The sequence below is a fragment of the Oryctolagus cuniculus genome, chromosome 5 (genome assembly GCF_964237555.1).
Source record: "Oryctolagus cuniculus chromosome 5, mOryCun1.1, whole genome shotgun sequence".
NCBI lineage: Eukaryota > Metazoa > Chordata > Mammalia > Lagomorpha > Leporidae > Oryctolagus > Oryctolagus cuniculus.
Genome location: NC_091436.1, coordinates 76,534,984 through 76,558,382, shown reverse-complemented (window position 1 = coordinate 76,558,382; position 23,399 = coordinate 76,534,984). Strand labels below are relative to the sequence as shown.

The window sequence follows — 23,399 nt, the reverse complement described above, 5'->3', positions numbered from 1 at the left end:
TCCCTATTTTCTACCTTTCAAATAATTTTTTTTTAATTTTAGCATTTTACTATATATACTAAGAAATCTACATAAATGTACAGATAAAGTTTTTTTTCACCCTTCAGATCACGCTCATAATGAACACACAAGTTAACTACAAAACATTACTAGTATTCCAAAAATCCTCACCAATTTATTGTGTATGAGTTGCACTGACAGTCCTGTGAGAAATTACTGTGGAAGGATGGCATGAGCGATACAGCATGTTTTTTTGGCATTTAGTATGCTAATATTCCAAACATGAACTTTAAGGAGTATATTAGTTAACTAAGCAATTGATACAACAGAAATGTAGACTGATAAGTCTTACTGATAAATAATACTCGCTTGACTTAGAATCCCATGTGTTTACTTTTAAGGATTTGTTAGCATTGTAAGTTTTCCAAACATCTTCAGGAGTAGAACCACCATTGGCTTGGTTCCTAAGCTTTTATTTATTCAGAGCTGATGAGTGGCACCATTCATAAGAGACTATAAAAATTAAGGGAACTATGAAGCATAGTATAGTCATAGGAATAGATATAAGGAAGTCATAATTGATGCATTAAGGAGCTGAAACATAGCAACAGGAATGTCAACAACAAATATTTTGGTGAAGCCTTAGAGGATGTCTGCACAGAGAATGAAAGAGGAAGAGAAATCATTAGACAAGAGTGAAGTCATTGTATTCTCAGAGAATCAAGATAATCTGGTGCTGCTGTCCAGTAGAACTTTCTGTGATAATGAAAATGTCACATATATGTACTGTTCAGTGGCATATGTGGCCACTAAGTACTGGAAATGTGCTCAGTTGAGTGAGGAACAGGATTTTTTATTTTAACATTTATTACTAGTGGATAGCATGTTGGATAGCAAAGAACTAGAGTATAAGACACTAAAGGATGAGAGTTAAGAATTGGAATGGTGACCACAGTATTCATATGCAAAGATTCCTGTGTGTGTGTGTGTGTGTGTGTGTGTGTGTGTGTGTGTGAGAGAGAGAGAGAGAGAGAGAGAGAGAGAGAAGGGGGGTGTGGTTGGACTGTGAAAAAAGAACAGAACAAATCAGAAAAAAAGAACTAACATTTGTTGAATACTATAGGTAATAAAATTTTATGTATATATTTAAATACATCCTGTAAGGTAAAACCCATCTGAGTTTTGGTGAACAAGCCAAGAGAAGTTAACTACCTGTAGTTTGTATAGCTAATAAATGATTGGATATTTAGATACATGTTCAAAACCCATGCTATTCTTCCATACTATTCTGCCTTTCAAAATGAGATAACAGAGTAGGAACTGAGTGAATAACAGTACGAAAGAGACAATTTTCTGAATTTCTCATGTTTAGTACTCTATTTATCTTTTACTTCTTAAACTCAGAAAGTATCTGTTTTAAAATGCATGTGATGGCAATATCTGAAGTTTTTTCAGGTTTATTTCTATTGTCTTTTATTTCTGCTGGTTCCTGCTCATGGTGCAGTATGTCTTTGTGTAGTTGGATATCTGTGATTATAAGTTATCCATTTTTTTAAACTTTTATTTAATGAATATAAATTTCCAAAGTACAGCTTATGGATTACAATGGCTTTCCCCCCCATAACTTCCCTCCCACCCGCAACCCTCCCCTCTCCCACTCCCTCTCCCCCTCCATTCACATCAAGATTCATTTTCAATTCTCTTTATATACAGAAGATCAATTTAGCATATATTAAGTAAAGCTTTCAACAGTTTGCACCCACACAGAAGCACAAAGTGCAAAATACTGTTTGAGTACTATTTATAGCATTAAATCATGATGTACAGCACATTAAGGACAGAGATCCTACGTGGGGAGTAAGTGCACAGTGACTCCTGTTGTTGACTTAACAAATTGACACTCTTGTTTATGGCCTCAGTAATCACCCTAGGCTCTTGTCTTGAGTTGCCAAGGCTATGGAGGCCTTTTGAGTTCGCCGACTCTGATCATATTTAGACAAGGTCATAGTCAAAGTGGAAGTTCTTTCCTCCCTTCAGAGAAAGGTGCCTCCTTCTTTGATGACCTGATCTTTCCACTGGGATCTCACTCGCAGAGATCTTTCATAGGTTTTTTTTTGGTTTTTTTTTTTTTTTTTTTTTTTTGCACAGGGTCTTGATTTTCCATGCCTGAAATACTCTCATGGGCTTTTCAGCCAAATCCGAATGCCTTAAGGGCTGATTCTGAGGCCAGAGTGCTGTTTAGGACATCTGCCATTCTATGAGTCTGCTGTGTATCCACTTCCCATGTTGGATAGTCCTCTCCCTTTTTAAAAAATACTTTTTCAAATAATTTTCAGACAAGGAAGAAGATACCTTCTCCAGAGAAAGTTTGTTTTTGTATCTGCCTGGTAACTGTTAAGGATACCAGCCCTATGAGGCAGTGCTGTGGTGCAGTGGGTTAAGGTCCAGGCCTGAAGTGCCGGCATCCCATATGGGCGCTGGGTTCTAGTCCCAGCCGCTCCTCTTCTGATCTAGCTCTCTGCTATGGCCTGGGAAGGTAGTGGAGGGTGGCCCAAGTCCTTGGGCCCCTGCACCAACGTGGGAGACCTGGAAGAAGCTCCAGGCTCCTGGCTTTGGATCAGTGCAGTTCTGGCCAATGTGGACATCTGGGGAGTGAACCAGCAGATGGAAGACCTCTCTTTCTGTCTCTACCTCAAAAGAATAAAAAAGGGCTGGTGCCCTGGCTTACTTGGCTAATCCTCCGCCTGCAGCGCTGGCACCCCGGATTCTAGTCCCGGTTGGGGCACCGGATTCTGTCCCGCTTGCTCCTTTTCCAGTCCAGCTCTCTGCTGTGGCCCGGGAGTGCAGTGGAGGATGGCCCAAGTGCTTGGGCCTTGCACCCACATGGGAGACCAGGAGGAGGCGCCTGGTTCCTGGCTTCGGATCTGCGCAGTACGCCGGCCTTAGAGGCCATTTGGGGGGTGAACCAATGGAAAAGGAAGACCTTTCTTTCTGTCTCTCCATCTCTCTCTCACTGTCTAACTCTGTCAAAAAAATAAAATAAAATAAAATAAAAAAAGAATACCAGTCCTGGATCAACTTAGATTTAAAACTGGAAAAGTGCGTAAGCATTGTGGACTTGGGCTATAATCCACTGGTTTTGAGAGGTGATTTACTTTACTTCTGCCAATTATGGTTGGAGCAGATTGACTTCTTTGCTCATTTTTCTGTCTACATATATTCCCTGCCCTTCATTTTGGCCAAGTAATTCCTTACTCTCCTTAGCTCTTTGGCTTTAAGAAATTTTTTTGTTCTCCATGTCTCACTTTTAATTGTAGCGGTTTTCACATGGGTTATTGAAATGCCATTAACCAACTGTTTCTAGAAATTATACTACTATGTTTAAAAATAGAAATCTTGTTTTTGTTTTTTTAAATATTTATTTATTTGTTTGAAATGCAAAAGGACAAAAAGATATGAAAGAGATCTTCCATCTGCTGATTCACTCTCCAGATGGCAGCAACATCCAGGGCTATGACCAGGAACTGAAAACACCATCCTAGTCTCCCACATGGGTGCAGGGACCCAAGTACTTAGACCATTGTCTTCTTTGCCAGATGAATTAGCAAGGAGCGGGATTAGAAGTGGAGCAAAGTGAATTGAAACAGCACCTCCAAAGTGGGATGCTAGTATTGCCAGGGGCAACTTATCCCACTGGACCACAATGCCAACCCTTTGTTTTGTTTTAATTTGATAGAAAAGTGCTTAGTTTGTAATTTTCATGTGCTTCATTGTGTTCAAAACTTTTCAGTAGTGTGTTCTTTATTATTTTTCCTCATGATCATTTTCCATTTTTTTGCATAAAATAACAACTTTTTTTCCATTGGTTGCATGTTGAAAAACATTCTATTGTCACTCTTCTTTTCGTTGATAGTATTTTGCTTAGAAGCTAGGCTAATAAACAGCTTGAATGTTTGATCGTTTGGAGACATTTTCACACTAATATTATTCTCTAATTTATGACTCGCTTCCTGGCTAGGCAAGCCTTCCTGAAGGCACATATATTAATGACCTCTCCTTTTCTCTCATATTCCTGTAGCTATTTTCATTTCCAGAATTAACAGAGACATAGGCATCTTTATTCTGTTAACTTAGTCATGCTTTTTTACTCTAGAGGGGATTTCTCAGTACCTAGCTTGGCTCTCACTAAGTTTTCATCTTTACTTTCAATTATCTGGCAGTTTCTAATCTTCCATTTCCTAATGTTCACTTTTCTTACCATTGTTTTTCTTCTCTGTCTTTAAGTGTTTACTGATTGATATATAAATCAGTGTCATTTTTCCATCATGTATGTAATGAAGCTTTGAATTAATCATAAATATGCTTTCTCTGTTAATGATTACTATGTATTCTTATGCTTATTCTCAAAATCAGTGCAAAAGTAAGTAGGTATCCATGGAGAAACTATAATTATATTTTTAAAATCTTCTCTTAAAAGATACTGATCCACACAAAATTTCGCACATGAATGTTTATGGCAGCTCTACTTATAATTGCCAGAATTCCAAGTTGTCTTTAAGTAGGTGAATGGATAAATATCCACACAATGGGATATTTTGTAGCAATAAAAAGAAATGAGCTATTAAGCCATAAAAAGACATGAAGGAAACTAAAATGCTAATTTCTAGGTGAACAAAGTCAGTCTAGGAAAGATACATATTTTATGACTCTGACATTCTAGAAAAGGAATAATTATAGAGATAGTAAAAAAAGATTAATTATTTCTAGATGTCAAAGAAGTGGAAGAGGAATAAAGAAGTGGAGCACAGGGGTTTTATAGAGCAGTGAAACTAACTTTGTATGATACTGTAATGATGAGCATATGACACCATGCCTTTGTCATAACTCATCTGTACAAGACAAAGTGTGAATCCTAATGTAGACTTTAATTAATAATAACCTACCCATACTGGTTCATCAGTTGTAACAAATTTATCACTAATGCAAGATGTTAACAGGGAAAAACGTAGGGTTGGGAACCTAGGATTAATAGTTTATAAGAACTCTGCACTTTCTTAGTCATTTTTTTGGTGAAAATATATGATATTCTAAAGAGCAAAGCTAGATCAAAGGAGTGACTTCCTAGTGTTACACAGCACAGTAGTTCACAATAATCACATATATATTTGTGTGTATATATATGTATTATATATAGTGAACAAATAGAAGGAGCTCCAAGCCTTCAATCATAAACTAATACCAAGGAAGGATAAGTGATGCTTACACTGATTTAATCAGCATACATAGTATATACATTTGTTGAAATATCACACTGTAGCCTAGAAATATGTATAATTGTTAATAAATTTTTAAAAATAAAAAGTGTATTAATTTTTAAGAGATACTATTGATGCTGAAGTAAAAGTTGATAATTGTTGGCTAAACAAAGCAATAAAATAACTGTACGTAGCCTGAAGGAAAGCAGTAAAGTAACCTCTTTTCGATATATTTATATTTTATTAGCTATTTGGAAATTATTCTACCCTTTTTAGAATACCTGCAAGTCACTTGTATTCCTGTCTTTTTCTTTTGCTTTTGATTGTTTCTATTAGGTGTACTAGCCCTGTCTTGGTATCCGCCTGATACAAATGATGAGAATGGAGAACCTACTGATGACTTGGTACCGACTATTTTGGATAAAGCTCATAAATATAATCTGAAGGTATTTTATTTCACTTTCAAGCTATTAGTAAGTTAATTTGTTTGGAGAAGAGGACAGTAATGACAATTTTTGAAGTGCTCATTTTAACTAAAAATAATGTGAAAATAATAAAATCCTTTATAACACTATTTCATAAAGAAAATGTCTAAGAATTTTAAATACTGTCTAAATTGTAATAATTTAGAGATGACTTACTATTTTTCTAGCTATGTTTAATATTAATGTATATCACTTATTTTGACAAAAACTGACTTTTGAAGGTTCTTTTCTTAAGATAAAATTAGTAGAAAAGTTAACATGTCTAAATACCTTAGATGTTAAAAATCCACTAAAACTAAATGTTAACATATGACTTTACATATTTGTAAATCAGTTAGAAAGTAAACTATTGCCTAAATATGTATAAAATCTAATTTTACCTTCTTTAACATACACACATATACACCTAGGTACATATAAAATGCAGGTGAAAGTCTGAAGACTTTCAAGAAGAAGAAGATCAAGTATCTTCTCCCCAGATACTAAAATGTATTACAAATGAGAAGAGATTTCTCACTAAGATTTTACTTTTTTATTTCAGAAATGAATGAATGATGTAAATAAGTGGTGATCATTAAAGGGATTTAAATAGCCTTACAAAAAAAATTTTAAACTGAACAAGAAAATCAACATTCTTTGATTAGAGTCCAAAGATATTTTTTGAAAAATTAGCAACATTAATCTTAATAAATGTATACAGATTATAAACATAAAACATGCATTCTTTGTGCAGTCAATTCAACTGGAAGTTAATAAAGCCAAGACTGTTGAAAATGCATGCTTAATTATTTAATTATCACATAGTTGAAAATAATGCCTACTTTGAAGAAAATATCAAAAATGAAATTTAAGATAATATAAAAGTAATTAACAGTGGAATTGCATTATCAATACTAATGAGACATGGACAATGAAATAGAAAAATTAACTAATAAAAATAATGTAAAAATTATGAGGCTGTTGCTGTAGCACACTGAGTTAACCCTCCAGCATCCTATGTGAGCAACAGTGTGAGTTACAATGCCAGCATCCTATATGAGCAACAGTGTGAGTACTGGCTGCTCTGCTTCTGGTCCAGTTGCTTGCTGAGACACCTAGAAAAGCAGTGGATGCTAGTCCAAGAATAGTCCCTGCTATGGGAGACCAGGATAGAATTTTGGGGTTCTGGCTTCAACCCAGTCCAACCCTGGCTGTTGTAGCCATTTGGGAAATGAACTAACATAGAGAAGATCTCCCTCTCTCTCTGCCTTTCACGTAGATACATCTTTAAAAATGTAACAAATATGGCCGGCGCCGTGGCTCAATAGGCTAATCCTCCACCTTGCGGCGCCGGCACACCGGGTTCTAGTCCCGGTCAGGGCGCCGGATTCTGTCCCGGTTGCCCCTCTTCCAGGCCAGCTCTCTGCTATGGCCAGGGAGTGCAGTGGAGGATGGCCCAGGTGCTTGGGCCCTGCACCCCATGGGAGACCAGGAAAAGCACCTGGCTCCTGGCTCCTGCCATCGGATCAGCGCGGTGCGCCGGCTGCAGCGGCGGCCATTGGAGGGTGAACCAGCGGCAAAAGGAAGACCTTTCTCTCTGTCTCTCTCTCTCACTGTCCACTCTGCCTGTCAAAAATAAAAAAAAAAAAAAAAAATGTAACAAATAAACAGAATACAATAACTTCAAAATCAGTAGCCTGGATAAATTAGGCAGTTTTTAAGCTTTTTTTGGAAAAAAAAAATTTATAAACCACCATTGATACTAAAATTTTTTAAATAGGAAAAACATAATATGAAAAATTAAAAAGGAACATACCAGGGAGGTGGATGGACAGAGAGATGTGAGGGAGAGGGGGTGAGCAAGACAGCTCAGCCTCAGGACACCAGGAGAAAAGACTGCTACAACAGGGATGTTGGAAATTACTGTTATGGACAAGGCCGTCCAATGAAGCCTTACTGAATCTGCATACCTCATAATTAGCTGCTTAACTATGGTCTCTATCAAAAATGGAAAACTATTGCCCTCACAAAGCCCATGCTGAGGAGATGACCAAGTACCCCAGCGATGACTATGCTAAACCCATGCAGTCTGTTTGTTTGGACAACACGACTGAGTACAGCAAGCAGATGCAGAGTTTCAGTGTTGATGAGGACTCTCCAGCATGTGATGCCTGACTGAGTTCTGTCAGTTCTCTGCTGGTGACTCTGTGGCAAGTTCTGTGTAACCTAATAAACAGCAGGCGGGCATGACTGTGAATTTTCCTGGGGACCAACACCATGCAAAGAAGTCTGAGGCGTCTGGTTTCTGTTACATCAATGATATAACATCACCAAAGGATGCTGTATTTTGACCTTGATATTCAGTATGGCAATAGCGTGGATGAGACCTCCTATACCTCCTATACCATGACCACCTGGTCATGACTGTGTCCTTTCATAAATATGGAGAATATGTCCCAGGAACTGGAGGCCTATGGGATAGTGGGACTGGGAAAGGTAATGGGATTGATGTCATGTCCTTGAGGCCGTTTTCAGTATGTTCATGCCTAAAGTAATGGAGCTGTTCCAGGCAAGCGCAGTGGTCTTAATGTCCAGTGTGCAGCTCAGACTGCCTGTCTGGGGATCCTCTGGATTGCTTCAATTCGACCCTCAATGAGCACACCAAGTGGGTGGAATTTGTCAAGAGCTTTATCCTGCATATGCTGATGCTGGGCGGAGGTGGTTACATCATTTGTAATGTCACCAATGCTGGACATAAGAAAACAACTATGGCCCTGCACACAGAGATGCTTAACGAGCTTCTATATAATGACTGTAGAATACTTTTGAATCAGATTTTAAGCTTCACAGCAATCTTTCTAATGTGATTAAGCAGAACACTAATGAGTGTGGGGAGCAACTGGGAGCAACTCGGACTATACTGTTACTGGAATTAAGACTTATTCTACGCATCTGCTCTCCCACAATATGGCGCTGGGAGAGAAGAAAACAGCTTCTACACAGCTGCCTCCAGTTCAGCCAATCAACTGTAGGACTTGCTCCTGATTGGAGGAGAGCAGCGTGCTCGGCGTGTGGGCAGCCGAGTTGGGATTGGCAGAGGAGGACTATAAAGGAGGAGAGAGACGGCATGCACCAGGAACATCTAAGGGGAACACCTGTGCAGCCCCCGAGAGAGCCGGCCGGCGGTGTGCCGCTCCCCTGCGGAAGTGGGGAAAGTGGCCAGGGGGAACCGCCCTTCCACGGAGGTGGAAGGGACAGTAGCCAACCCGGGAAAAACCAGCAGCAAACCCGGGGAGGGCCGAGCAGACAAAAGAACAGCGCAGGGTCCTGTGTCGTTCCTCCACGAAGACGGGGAGCGACAATGAGCACCTGCGGAAGGTCAAATGTTGGCTGTTTGGGAACCTGAGAATGCTGCCCCATGTACCTGGGGCCCTCCTGAGGATGTCCTCCCAGGGGACAGTGGTCATCAAGACAAGCAAGACCTTGACAGGTGCGTTATAGTCTGTTCCTCTGACAGGTGAATTGCCTGTGAGGAAGAGTTCTCCGACCAGTGAGGGAGAAGGTGGCTGCAAGAATTCTTCCAACTTCAGGAAAGCCAGGAGAGTCAAAACAGAAGATGAAAAAGATGGTCCAGTAGAAAAGAAAAAAGTAACAGAAGAGAAGAAAATCCAGGAAGAAACCAGAAGCCAAAGGGGTCAAAGAGGAGGTCAAGTTGGCTGTAGCAGAACTCTCCCGAGGTTTTTTATTTTAATTTTTTAATATAATTTAGTTATTTAAAAATTAGAGCTACACAGAGAGGGAGAGACAGAGAGAGGTCTTCTATCCACTGTTTCACCATCCAGATTGCAAATGCTGGACCAGGCCAAAGCCAGGAGCCAGGAGCTCCACCCGGTTTCCCATGTGGCTGGCATGGGCCCAAACAGCAGAGCCATCTTCCATTGCCTTTCCCAGGCCCTTAACAGAAAGCTGGATACGAAGTGTAGCAGCCGGGACATGAACCTGCACCCATATGGGATGCCAGCATCACAGGCAGCAGTTTTGCCATCTATGCCACAACACTGGCCCCCTAATCTGGCTTCTTTATAGCTTTTTCCTACCATTTTTCCCCTCAAGACCTCAAATTATATATTTTTAAATTTCTGTGTATTTACATAAAATAGATAATACATAAATATCCCCATGGGCCAGACAAGAACAAGGGTCTTCAGCCTAGGGTAGCCAATCTGGGTAAACTTTTTTTTTTTAACTTTTATTTAGCAAATATAAATTTCCAAAGTACAGCTTATGGATTACAATGGCTTTTTCCGCCCCATAACTTCCCTCCCGCCCGCAACCCTCCCAACTCCCGCTCCCTCTCCACTTCCATTCACATCAAGATTCATTTTCAATTCTCTTTATATACAGGAGATCAATAGTATATATTAAGTAAAAATTTCAACAGTTTGCACCCACACAGAACATAAAGGGTAAAATACGTTTCAGTACTAGTTATAGCATTAATTCACATTGAACAACACATTAAGGACAGAGATCCTACATGAGGAGTAAGTGCACAGTAACTCCTGTTGTTGACTTAACAAATTGACACTCTTGTTTATGACGTCAGTAATCTCCCTAGGTTCTTGTCATGAGTTACCAAGGCTATGGAAGCCTTTTGAGTTCACTGACTTCGATCTTATCTAGACAAGGCCATAGTCAAAGTGGAAGTTCACTCCTCCCTTCAATGAAAGCTGCCTCCTTCTTTGATGTCCCGTTCTTTCTACTGGGACAGAGATCTTTCATTTAGATCCTCTTTTAAAATACTCTCATGAGCTCTTCAGCCAGATCAGAATGCCTTAAGGGCTGATTCTCAGGCCAGAGTGCTGTTTAGGACATCTGCCATTTTATGAGTCTGCTGTGTATCCCACTTCCCATGTTGGATCGTTCTCTCCCTTTTTGATTCTATCAGTTAGTATTAGCAGACACTAGTCTTGTTTGTGGGATCCCTTTGACTCTTAGACCTATCAGTATGATCAATTGTGCCCTGAAATTGATCACTTGGACTAGTGAGATGGCAGTGATATATGCCACCTTGATGGGATTGAATTGGAATCCCCTGGCACGTTTCTAACTCTACCATTTGGGGCAAGTCAGCTTGAGCATGTCCGAAATTGTACATCTCCTCCCTCTCTTATTCCCACTCTTATATTTAACAGAGATCACTTTTCAGTTAAATTTAAACACCTAAGAATAATGTGTGTTAATTACAGAGTTCAACCAATAGTATTAAGTAGAACAAAAAAAATACTAAAAGGGATAAAGTATTAAGTTGTTCATCAACAGTCAGGACAAGGCCCGATCAAGTCACTGTTTCTCATAGTGTCCATTTCACTTCAACAGGTTTCCTTTTTTGGTGGTCGGCTAGTTGTCACCGATCAGGGAGAACATATGATATTTGTCCCTCTGGGACTGGCTTATTTCACTCAGCATGAAGTGTTCCAGATTCCTCCATTTTGTTGCAAATGACAGGATTTCATTGTTTTTTATTGCTGTATAGTATTCTATGGAGTACATTTCCGATAATTTCTTTATCCAGTCTGCTGTTGATGGGCATTTGGGTTGGTTCCAGGTCTTAGCTATTGTGTATTGAGCTGCAATAAATATTAAGGTGCAGGCAGCTTCTTTGTTTGCCAATTTAATTTCCTTTGGGTAAATTCCAAGGAGTGGGATGACTGGGTTGTATGGTAGGTTTATGTTCAGGTTTCTGGGCAATCTCCAGACTGACTTCCATAGTGGCTTGCCAGCCATCCCTCCCCAGTTCTTAATATTAAGCCATGAAAGGTGCCAGGTCTGGTTGGAAGGACCTCTCTTCTGCAGCCATATGGCAACATGCTGAAATGCCAACCTGTCTTCTGAGTAGGTGTGTAAATGTGCCCGTTATTGAGCATTCTAGGAAGAGTACTCCCTGTTCTTTTCATTCTCCCATGGTGACATTAGCAATTTTTAGGTTGTCTGTTCTCATACCTTCCCTGTGGCTTCATGTGAGCCAAGAAGCTCATCGGTCTTTACCCAGTTCTGTAGGTCGAGGTTGGAAGTCTATTTTGCCTTTTGAGATACTATTTTTATTTTTATGAGCCTCTAAATAGTAAAATGTCACTTTTCTGAAAAAAGGAGGGTATTATACATTAGAGTCACAAAAAAATTTAAGATTTTATATCAGTACATATAAAATTTACAAGGAATGGAAATACAGAAAAAAGTTAATGTTGTGCACAAAAAGGTTTTAAAAAATTGAAATGACTAATTACCCTAAGGAAAAAATATAAAAGATAATTGAATAAAGTCTTCCCCAAAGCATCAGTTTTACCTGTCAGTTCTATTCAATTTCTGAGAAAAACAGTTAATTTGTACAATATTGAAATATAGTGTTGAGTGGACTCACTATCTATTGCTGCATGATAAATTACCCCCAAAAGTCAATAGCTTAAAACAAAAAGCATTATGGCATAATGGGTAAAACCACCACCACCTGTGACTCCAGCATCCCATAGGGGTGCCGGTTAGAGTCCTGGCTGTTCCACTTCCAATCCAGCTCCTGCTATGGCCTGGGAAAAGCCGTGGAGGATGGCCCAAGTGTTTTGAGCCCCTGCCCCTGTTGTGGGAGACTTGGATGAAACTGCCAGCTCCTGACTTTGACCTGGGTCCAGACCCAGCAATTGTAGCCATCTAGGGAGTGAACTAAGAGATGGAAGATTCAATCTCCCTCCCTCCCTCCCTCCCTCTCTCTCTGTCTCTTTCTCTCTCCCATCCTCCCCCCGCCCTCTCTCTCTCTCTCTCTCTCTCTCTCTGTCTCTCTCTCTCCTTTCCCCATAATTCTGATTTCAAATAAATACATGAATTTTAAAGTAGAAAACCACATTAGCAGGGAGCTGAATCACAAATGGAGCTGCCAGGACTCAAGCTGGTATCCATGAGGGATGCCAGCTTCACAGTTGGTGGCTTTGCCCGCTTCACTCCAGTGCCAGCCCTGGAGAAACTAAGTTTGATAAGAAGACTCAGAATTGCTGAAATGGCCAGTCTCTCACATAATTGTATTTGTTTTATTTAATTTATAAATTTAATGTAGCCTAGTGTAATTTTTCACTAAAATGTTAAATATAGAATTTGACGGGCTAATCCCAAAAGTTCTACATGCCGGAATAAACTTAATTTTTTAAAAGTGTTTATTAATGAAGCAAACTTTGTTTTCCCAGATAACAGCAAGTTTATTTTAGGAAGTGGGAAAAATTAAAATATATGGTGTTAGCCTCAATATGAAGATATTAATAAAAAAATAAAAGAAGGCCCTGAAGCAAGCACATTACATGGGCATCTAATATGTAATTGAAGAGTCACTTAAAATCATGTGTAAAAGGGGTATTTATCCATGATCTTTTCCATTGATACTGGTGTAGTTATTCCTTTCCTTGCATTATCCACACTGTCTTCTATGTCCTTGAGTAATCATATTCTTATCTAATAGCTCATATTTATTTTCAGGTTTCATCAGTTTTATCCTTGTTGTTAAATGCAATGTATTTTCCAATTGTAAATCTAATTGTGAATTAGAGTTTAACTAGTGACCATAAACCCTGAGTTCTCATATGCCACCACTATTTCTTTAACTTTTATTTAATGAATATAAATTTCCAAAGTACAGCTTATGGATTACAATAGCTTCCCGCCCCATAACTTCCCTCCCACCTGCAACCCTCCCCTTTCCCGCTCCCTCTCCCCTTCCATTCACATCAAGGTTCATTTTCAATTATCTTTATTTACAGAAGATCAGTTTAGTATATATTAAGTAAAGATTTCAACAGTTTGCACCCACATAGAAACACAAAGTGAAAAATACTGTTTGAGTACTAGTCATAGTATTAAATCACAATGTACAGCACATTAAGAACAGAGATCCTACATGAGGAGTAAGTGCACAGTGACTCCTGTTGTTGACTTAACAAATTGACACTCTTGTTTATGGCATCAGTAATCACCCTAGGCTCTAGTCATGAGTTGCCAAGGCTATGGAAGCCTTTTGAATTCACCAACTCTGATCATATTTAGACAAGGTCATAGTCAAAGTGGAAGTTCTTTCCTCCCTTCAGAGAAAGGTACCTCCTTCTTTGATGACCTGTTCTTTCTACTGGGATCTCACTCACGGAGATCTTTCATTTAAGTCATTTTTTTTTTTTTTTTTTGACAGAGTGTCTTGTATGCCACCACTATAAAAAATTGCTGAAGCTTTTTATTTGCTCTGTAACTTCATACAGTTTATCTATCCTAAGCAGGACCATCCGCACAATACTGGTAACTGAGCTCTGTACAAGATGAAGTGGATCACTGTTGAAATATTTTGTTTCAAACAAACAAACAAAAAGAATAATAGTTATTTAATTTGACTCTTCCATCTGCTTAAAAATTCAGTGAATATTGAGGAATAGAAATGAGACTCTAGGGAAGATAGCTAAAAAATGCTAACTTTTAAGATTCTTTCCATAAAGCTGCGTCCTTTCCTAGGTTACAGTCCTGAAAGTATTAAGACAGCATCTTACACCTTTTAGATTCGCGAGATGTCAGGAACTGTCACCTAGTCTGCTCCTCAGGGCCATTCAGTGAGTTCTCAGTGACATTGCAGGTCTGTAGAAGCAAATCCCCAGGTCTGGCACCAGTTCCGTGACTAGATAATGATTGATTTACCTTCCACAAAACAGATCTAAGGGCCACACATTTGTCACTGCTGTAATCCTAGGAGATGAGAGCTCAAGAACATGGCTTTTGTAGTAGTTTAAGGAAGCTTTTAAAGGCAAAGTGAAAATGTTCTGAGGCATGGGCTTGGCTCAGTTTTTTCTCCTGCCAAAAAGAGCTCAGTCACTAATCATGTAGATGTTGCCAACATATTTGATCTCTCTTTGCTCTAGGTTTTATATCTAATGATCAGAAAAATTTAGAATATGGTATGTTAATGTTTTCTAAAATTTTTAGAACAGCTTCTTGGCCTCATGTCTTAGGAGTAACTTTGTAGAATGTGAGAAAGACAGGATCCAGTAAACTGAAATTGGAGGTTGTCCAGCTGAATAACTCTGGGCTGATATTAGTTCCTTGATTCTTTGACTTATCCCCCCTCATCTGTAAGATTACAAGGCAAAATCATAAATGGGTTTTGCTCTTGGATTTTTTCTGTGATTTCCATTATGGTGTTGTTTTGGAAAAAATTTTTTCATTTTTTATTTTAATTTTAATTTTTAACGTTCAATATGATATGTAGATACAAGTCTAAGAACATAATATTCCCTTCATCCCTCCCTCCCTCCCTCCCTCTGTCTTTCCCACCCTCCTTCTTCTGCCTTTCTTTTTTTCTTAGTTTTTGAGATAACATTTTAAAATTTACATTACAGTACATAACATTTTATTTTATATTTATAAAAATTCATATTTAAAATTAATTTTATAAATTATATTAAATAACATTTTAAAACTATATTATAGTAAAAAGGCTTAATACTTCACCAGATAAAAAGATTAAAAAGCAAAAAGACCCTATATTTAGTAGGAATGTAGACAATGGCTGTAAACTATAACTGAATGAAGAAAAACATTTCACATATTATTTTTGTAAAATTTATTTTTTTTAAAAGGCAGAGTTAAAGAGAGAGGAGAGAGAATGGGAGGTGGGGGACCTACAGATTCAATGCAATACCAATCAAAATACCAAAGACATTCTTCTCAGATATAGAAAAATTGATGCTGAAATTCATATGGAAACACAAGAGACTTCAAATAGCTAAAGCAATCTTGTACAACAAAACCAAAGCCAGAGGCATCACAATACCAGATTTCAACATATTCTGGAGGGCAGATATAATCAAAACAGCCTGGTACTGGCACAGAAAATAGATATGTAGATCAATGGAACAGAATAGAAACTCCAGAAATCAATCCATGCACCTACAACCAGCTAATCTTTGACAAAAGATCAATTCCCGGAGCAAGGACAATCTGTTCAACAAATGGTGCTAGGAAAACTAGATCTCTCCATGCAGAAGTATGATCTAAGACTCCTACCTTACACCTTACACCTTAAACAAAAATCTACTCAAAATGAATCAAGGATTTAAATCTAATCAAATAACTAGAGAAGATTAAGGGAACCCTGCAAGACATTGATATAGGCAAAGACTTCTTGGAAAAGACCCCAGAAACACAGGCAATCAAAGCCAAAATTTACAAATGGGGTTACATCAAGCTGAGAAGTTTCTGCACTGCAGAAGAAACACATAGCAAATTGAAGAGGCAGCAGATAGAATGGGAGAAACTATTTGCAAACTATGCAACTGTTACAGGATTAATATCCAGGATCTATAAAGAGCTCAAGAAACTCAACAACAATATAACAAAGAATCCACTAAATAATAATGGAAAAGGAAGAGGAAGAAGTAGAATAGGTGGGATTATGAGTGGGAGGGAGGTAAGGGGGGAAAGATCACCATGTTCCCATATTTGTGTATATTAAATGTATGAAATTGTAGTCCTTAAAGAAAATTTTAAAAATGTGGAAGAAAAATAAAAGTAATTAACAAAGGACTTGAACAGGTATTTTTCAAAAGAGGTAATTCAAATGGCCAACAGACGCATGAAAAAATGCTCAGGATCACTAGCAATCAGGGAAATGCAAATCAAAATCACAGTGAGGTTTTACCTCATCCCAATGAGAATGGCTTTCATACAGAAATCAACAAACAACAAATGCTGGTGAGGATGTGGGGAAAAAGGTACTCTACTCCACTGTTGATAGGAATGTAAACTAGTGCAGCCATTCTGGAAGACAGTATGGAGATACCTCAGAAATCTGAAAATCGATCTACCTAGCCAAGCCCCTCCTGGAAATTTACCAAAGAGAAGTGCAGTCAGCAGATGAAAGAGTTATACCTTCCTCATGTTCATTCCAGCACAATTCACAATAGCTAAGATGTGGAATCAACCCAGATGCCCATCAACTGATGATGGGATAAGGAAAATGTGGTATATATAAATTATGGAATACTTCTCAGTGATAAAAAAAATGAATTATCATCTTTTGCAACAAAATGGATGCTACTGAAAAGCATTATACTTAGTCTGGCTTAAGCCAGACTCAAAAAGATAGACACCATATATTTTCCCTGATCAGTAGTAATTAATAGAGAATCTAAAATATAATGTATTGGACTGAAATTGACATGTTGCAATTCCATGATTGTTTACAGCTCTTGTCTCTACTGTTGAAGAACAGTTTTTTTTCTTCATATTTTTTGAACCATTTACTTAGTATAGGGTTAATTGTATGATTATAAAGTAAACTGAAAATAGATCTGTAAAGAGATCCTGGTGGAGTTCCAGGCTCCTGTCTTCCACCTGGCCCAGCTGTGGCTGTTGTGAACATCTGAGGAGTACACAAGCAAATGGAAGATTCCCTCTCTTTCTGGTGTGTTTTTCTCTCTCTTTCAGATAAAATGTAAAAAGCATTTTATAAAGTAAATACAAAAGATACTGAGAAATCTAACTGTCGTAGCAGTTACAGTCCATGCACTATTAACAAAATAATGCAAACATTAATTGATGTTAGTTTGTTACTGGCAAAAACTTCATTTATGTAAAATTAGTGTAATATAATTTTATTAAAAGCTTAGAATATTTTCATTAAATACTGACTTTAAAATTAGTTCTGTGAAAATTAGTAACACTGGTTAATGTAAAATAGATTTTGTTTTAATTGGGTACTTGGAAATGAAGTTTTATATTGCAGTAGTATAGAAGTGTCTAGTTCCATAAATGCTTCCTTCAGCCCAAAACGTAAAATTAAGACAGTATCATTGACTTAATTACATTACAATAAAGATTTCTAATTGCTGTTGGTAGTTCACTAAAAATAAGAATAAAAGTAAAAATATTCATGTTCTTTGCTTTACCAATCTTGCATAGATAGTCATTTAAAGGAAATACCAGCTTTACTATCTACATTAGCAGTTAGGAGTAGCATACAAAATGGTTTTACTTTGATTAGTTTTTTTGATGTATGTATAGCTAACCTTTTGTGAATAAAAACATGAAGTGTGTACATAGTATTTACTTAGAAGTTAGTGCTTTCTGCCATTGTAGTAGAGACATATGTATAAACCATATCAACCAAGTAAGCATTATGAAAATTATTTTGCTATCAACTAGTAAATAGTACTTTTTCAGTTAGTTTTGAAAATTATTGGAATAATAGTTGAAAATCAGTGTAGGTCAATTTGTAAACTACTATTTAAATGATGTAAAATATTTTTTCAAAGAAATTTGCTGTTGATTTCATTTAAGTATAAACTTAGTGGTCACCCACCTGAAAAAAATGGTCCAGATTCTTCTGGACCATTTTTTTTTAACTTCTTGTAAATAAAGATATTTCTGAATACAGAGTTTATCCCCAAATAGTTCATAGAGCATGTAAGTTTGTAAGATTCTCTATAACGAATAAGTGTAGGTAGAAACATTCTCCAGTGGTGGTCACTGGAATTCTGAATTTACATAGGATGTATTGCTTCCTAACTGCTGGATGAGCCTGGGTAAGCTACTGAACTTACTTTAACTGTGATCACCTCATTTGGAAAGTAGAGGTGATGATAACAACTACACTATGCAGTTATTAACTGAAGCAATAAATATAAAATGTTTTGCATATTATTTAGTTGAAGAAATTCTTAGTAAATGTTACTACTAAAAATTCTCTGGCAAATTTTATGTTCAATAAATAGTTTTTTAAATCACTTTATTAAGCATGCAGAATGTATGGTTATGTCATAGCTAATTTTTACTCTCATTGAATTTTTTCTTTGTTTTAGGTTGCTTTTCATATAGAACCATATAGCAATCGAAATGATCAAAACATGTACAAAAATATCAAGTATATAATAGACAAGTGAGTTTCTTTAATATTTATAATTCATGATATGTGGTCTAGTAATAACTTTAATTATAAGGAGGGTACACTTAAATTATATTTCATAGGCTTGAATGATTTATGGTCTGATATTTTTAATAAAATTAATTTAAGCTGTTATCCTAATGAATGTCACAGTTGTTTTGAGCAATATTTCTAAAGTTCTTTACAATTCACTTTCAGTATGAGTAAAGATTGCTAGTTTTCTTACTTTACATGTTTATAAGGTCATTCCTAAATTCTGTCATATTGATGTTTTAAATCAATATTTTAAAAATCTCATGGAGTTTTGTCTTTTTAAAAGAAGGTTCAGATTATTAAATGTGAGCTGCTTTATAGCAGTGGTCTTATATCTAGGTTAATTTGCAAGTCTGATTACAAATAAGCTACTAATATATTTTCATTTTGTTAAACAATTTTACTGATGATAGTCTCTAACAGACGCCAGGCTCTCACAAAGAAACCTGTCAGCTACAGTGGGACATTTGTTACCAATGCAAAAAAGCACTTCATGTATTCTTGTAGAAAACAAGGGATTTTTTTTTTTATCACTTGTGTCATCATTTGTAAACTTCAATATGAGATAATTAATCTCTTACTTGGTAATATATCCAGTATCTCATTTTCTAACATATGAAATCAAAAATATATTTTAATGGTTCCCCCCAAAAGTTGAGCAATATGCTAAGCCTCAATGATTCCCTCTGTTTCCAGTACATAAATAGATTTGTCTATGACAAATAAGTTGTGAATATTCATTATACTTTTAAAAATGTTTGTATTTTAGATATGGAAATCATTCAGCCTTTTACAGATACAAGACAAGGACTGGGAATGCTCTTCCTATGTTTTACATCTATGATTCCTATATCACAAAGCCAGAAAAATGGGTCAATCTGTTAACCCCTTCCGGATCTCACACTGTTCGCAATTCTGCTTATGATGGATTATTTATTGCACTTCTAGTAGAAGAAAAACATAAGTATGATATTCTGCAAAGTGGTTTTGATGGAATTTATACCTACTTTGCCACAAATGGCTTTACTTATGGCTCATCACATCAGAACTGGGCTAGTCTAAAAATCTTCTGTGATAGATACAACTTAATATTTATCCCAAGCGTGGGTCCAGGATACATAGACACTAGCATCCGTCCATGGAACTCTCAAAACACGCGGAACCGAATCAATGGGAAGTATTACGAAGTTTCTCTGAGTGCTGCACTTCAGGCCCAACCCAGTTTAATTTCTATTACTTCTTTTAATGAGTGGCATGAAGGGACTCAAATTGAAAAAGCCATTCCCAAAAGAACCAGCAATACAGTATACCTAGATTACCGGCCCCACAAACCAGGTCTTTATCTAGAATTAACTCGTAAGTGGTCTGAAAAATACAGTAAGGAAAGAGCAACTTATGCTCATAAAAAGTTGCCTGCCTCTTAATGTATTGGTTAAAGTTTAATAATTATCAAAATCCCCTAATTTCAGTAAAGACCCTTTGTTTTGAATTATAGGGAAAACCTTTCAAAACCTAAATGCACTGTTTCTGTTACTCTTTAATATAAATATCATTTTAAAAGATAATGTTGATCATTGCTACCTTTTACAATATTGCACTGAGAAAATATCTACGATAAAAATTGTGCAGATAACATTCGTATGGTGTAATTTGCTGTGTTTCTAACTGAAATTGAAATTCTGATTTGATGACTGATTGTCATTTCATGGTAGGTAAATGCCTTTGTTCCGTAAAGCAGTTAGCACACAGTTAAACCACACTTACCTACTGGGACCAGAAAAATAGGACTATGTGTGTATTCTATCAAAGAAAACAAACCTAAAAGGTTGCATTTATGTTTCATTTTTTTTATCAGTGACCCAAGCAACTTTGTTATATTGGTATTTAGACTCTGAATAAATACACATTAATGTTGAAATTCTTAAGACTAATAAAATCACTGAAACTTCCTCTCAGTTTTACTGTGAATCTGAAACTGCGTTAAAAAATAGACTTTCAGGGGGCCGGCGCTGTGGTGTAGCAGGTGGAGCCACCACCTGCAGTGCTGGCATCCCAAATGGGTGCTGGTTCAAGTCCCAGCTGCTCCACTTCCATTCCAGCTCTCTGCTGTGGCCTGGGAAAGCAGTAGAGGATGGCCCAAGTGCCTGGGCCCCTGCACCCACATGGAAGAGCTGGAATAAGCTCCTGGCTCCTGGCTTTGGAGCGGCTCAGCTTGGCCATTGCGGCCATTTGGGAAGTGAACCAGCAGGCGGAGACCTCTTTGTCTCTGCCTCTGCCTCTCTGATTTGTTGTTGTTGTTGTTTAATCATAAACTTTAAGTCTTCAAGAAGGAGTGGTTTCTGTAGCACAATCCATATCATCATTGCAGATTTATGGTTACCTATAGCATGCTAAGTGTTTTGCATGGTTAATGTTGCTGCTTCCCCATGCTGAATTCCAAATTTTAGAAGCTGTGGGAAATACTTCTCTCAAAGGTAATCCTTGCATCTCAATTATTGGAAAAACAGTTGTTTTACAACTATTACGAAACTATAGTGCCTGAAATATTTATTTTTAGGATAACTGACCAATCTTTAACTTGTTTTTATTTTGTTATTTATGTCTTTAAATGTAATGTTAACCATAGATCACCTGTTAACTAAAAAGAAAAAAGTTGTTACTATAGTTGGATTTTTTTTATATTTTATTATTTCTTACCAAAAGTAACTGAGAAAAGATAATTACCATTTCAGATTTTAGAGATGTGGAAATGAAAAATTTCTTTATATTTAACGTAATTCTAAAGAAGACAGTATTTTAATTCTTATATATAATATCCTTGTTTTAAATGTTACACTATTATGGCATCTTTCAGCTTAAAATATTTGTGATCAATAACTATTTGTTTTATTGTGTTAATTGATCACTTATATGATGAAAATTATTTTTTTTAAACTTTTATTTAATGAATATAAATTCCCAAAGTAAGCTTATGGATTACAATGGCTTCCCCCCCATAACGTCCCTCCCACCCGCAACCCTCCCCTTTCCCACTCAATATAAACTAAAAATTAATAAATGATAATAGTTATCATAATTATAACTATAATAAAGATCTAATATATATTATTAAATTAATGTCATTTCTAATATATAGCTTTACTAAGAGAAGCAAGTAATACTAAAAATAATGTATATCAGTCTTCAGAGTATAAAGATATTAATTCAAAAACAAATTAAAAGGAATTTTATCACAAAATAGCCATAAGGCCATAAAAATTACTTTTAAGCATAAGTTGAAATGAAATACATTTTTGAAAATAGACATTAACATTAAGCTTATTTATAACTTAAAAATTTGTCAATTCTCAAAGAATGATCAGGCCATAAAATAATAGTACAGATAGTAATAATATGATAATTTCCCAGGGAAAATTACAAGAATAAATCAGTGTACTGTTATTATAACCATACAGTTTCATAGAAACGATCTTTCAATTATAAACTGCAGAATTTTTTCTTATATCCAGTTAACCACTATATGTTATTTTAGGGATGAAGCATACAACGACACGCTTTCATAGAAACATTCTCACAGATACACATTGTTGTTTTTTTTCTTATATGCAGTTAACCACTATATTGTTATTTTAGGGACAAATTATACATATGTCATATCCAATAATCTTTTATACCATATTTCATCAAAGTTTTCTGAGAGAAATATCAACTACAGAAGAATTTTCCTTATTACTTTTGTTTTCCATTTGAACCCACTGTGAGTATAAAATTAATTTGTTAAACGCTTCTGAGGTGAAGAGGAAGTCTATATTTTAAAACGAGGGGATCAGCAGTCCTCAGTGTGGATGCCCACCACTTTCTATCAGTGCCCATTGCCAACATGGCTAAACCCCTACATCATACTTCACCCATGGGCTTTGTTATGATTCCCTGGCTCATTAATCTAACCAGCCAAGTAGCAGTCAGATTTCAAAGCAAGAGAAAACAAATTCTATAATTGGAAAGATTCATTCTCAAGGGAAAAATATTTGGTATCTGGTCTGATAGTAGTTTACTAGTTTATAATTATTAGAATACCTTTTTCTTTCCTCCTTTTTGAAAAAGTTATTACAGTTGTGCCTTGCTATTCATGAGTTCATTACCTACAGATTCAAGAAAGTAAAGATTGAAAATATTCAGAAAAAAGGTGTACTGAACATATATGGATTTTTGTTCATTATGCTCTAAACAATGCCACATGACAATCCTTTGCATTGTATTAGATACTATGAGTAATATAGAAATGATGATGAAAGTATAATGGGAGACCAGCGCCGTGGCTCACCAGGCTAATCCTCCGCCTACGGCACCAGCACCCCGGTTCTAGTCCCACTTGGGGCGCCGGGTACTAGTCATGGTTGCTCCTCTTCCAGTCCAGCTCTCTGCTGTGGCCCGGGAAGGCAGTGGAGGATGGCCCAGGTGTTTGGGCCTCTGCACCAGCATGGGAGACCGGGAGGAAGCACCCAGCTCCTGGCTTTGGATCTGTGCGGCGCCAGCTGTGGCGGCCATTGAGGGAGTGAACCAACGGAAGGAAGACCTTTCTCTCTGTATCTCTCTCACTGTCTATAACTCTCTGTCTCTCTCTCTCACTGTCTAACTCTGCCTGTCAAAAAAATTAAAAAAAAAAAAAAGTATATGGGAGGATCTGCA

At 36.9% G+C, this 23,399-nt stretch overlaps 1 protein-coding gene and 1 pseudogene across 13 annotated transcripts in view; both read left to right on the top strand.

Annotated features, from left to right (window-relative positions):
• The window catches only part of MANEA (mannosidase endo-alpha), a 41,100-nt gene extending 20,755 nt beyond the window's left edge, over positions 1 to 20,345 (top strand). For 12 of the 13 annotated variants that reach the window (XM_017345286.3, XM_051854473.2, XM_051854475.2 and 9 more), the window contains 3 exons: positions 5,592 to 5,701; positions 18,595 to 18,671; positions 19,480 to 20,345. In XM_017345286.3, the coding sequence (XP_017200775.3) occupies positions 5,592 to 5,701; positions 18,595 to 18,671; positions 19,480 to 20,134 (842 nt within the window). In that variant the 3' untranslated portion in view covers positions 20,135 to 20,345. Of the gene's footprint in view, positions 1 to 5,591; positions 5,702 to 17,069; positions 17,199 to 18,594; positions 18,672 to 19,479 lie in introns of those variants that run through there. The other variant, XM_070073775.1, reaches the window with a different exon arrangement.
• On the top strand, positions 6,644 to 16,144 carry LOC127492999 (histone deacetylase 1 pseudogene; annotated as a pseudogene).
• Positions 20,346 to 23,399: the final 3,054 nt, after the last annotated feature.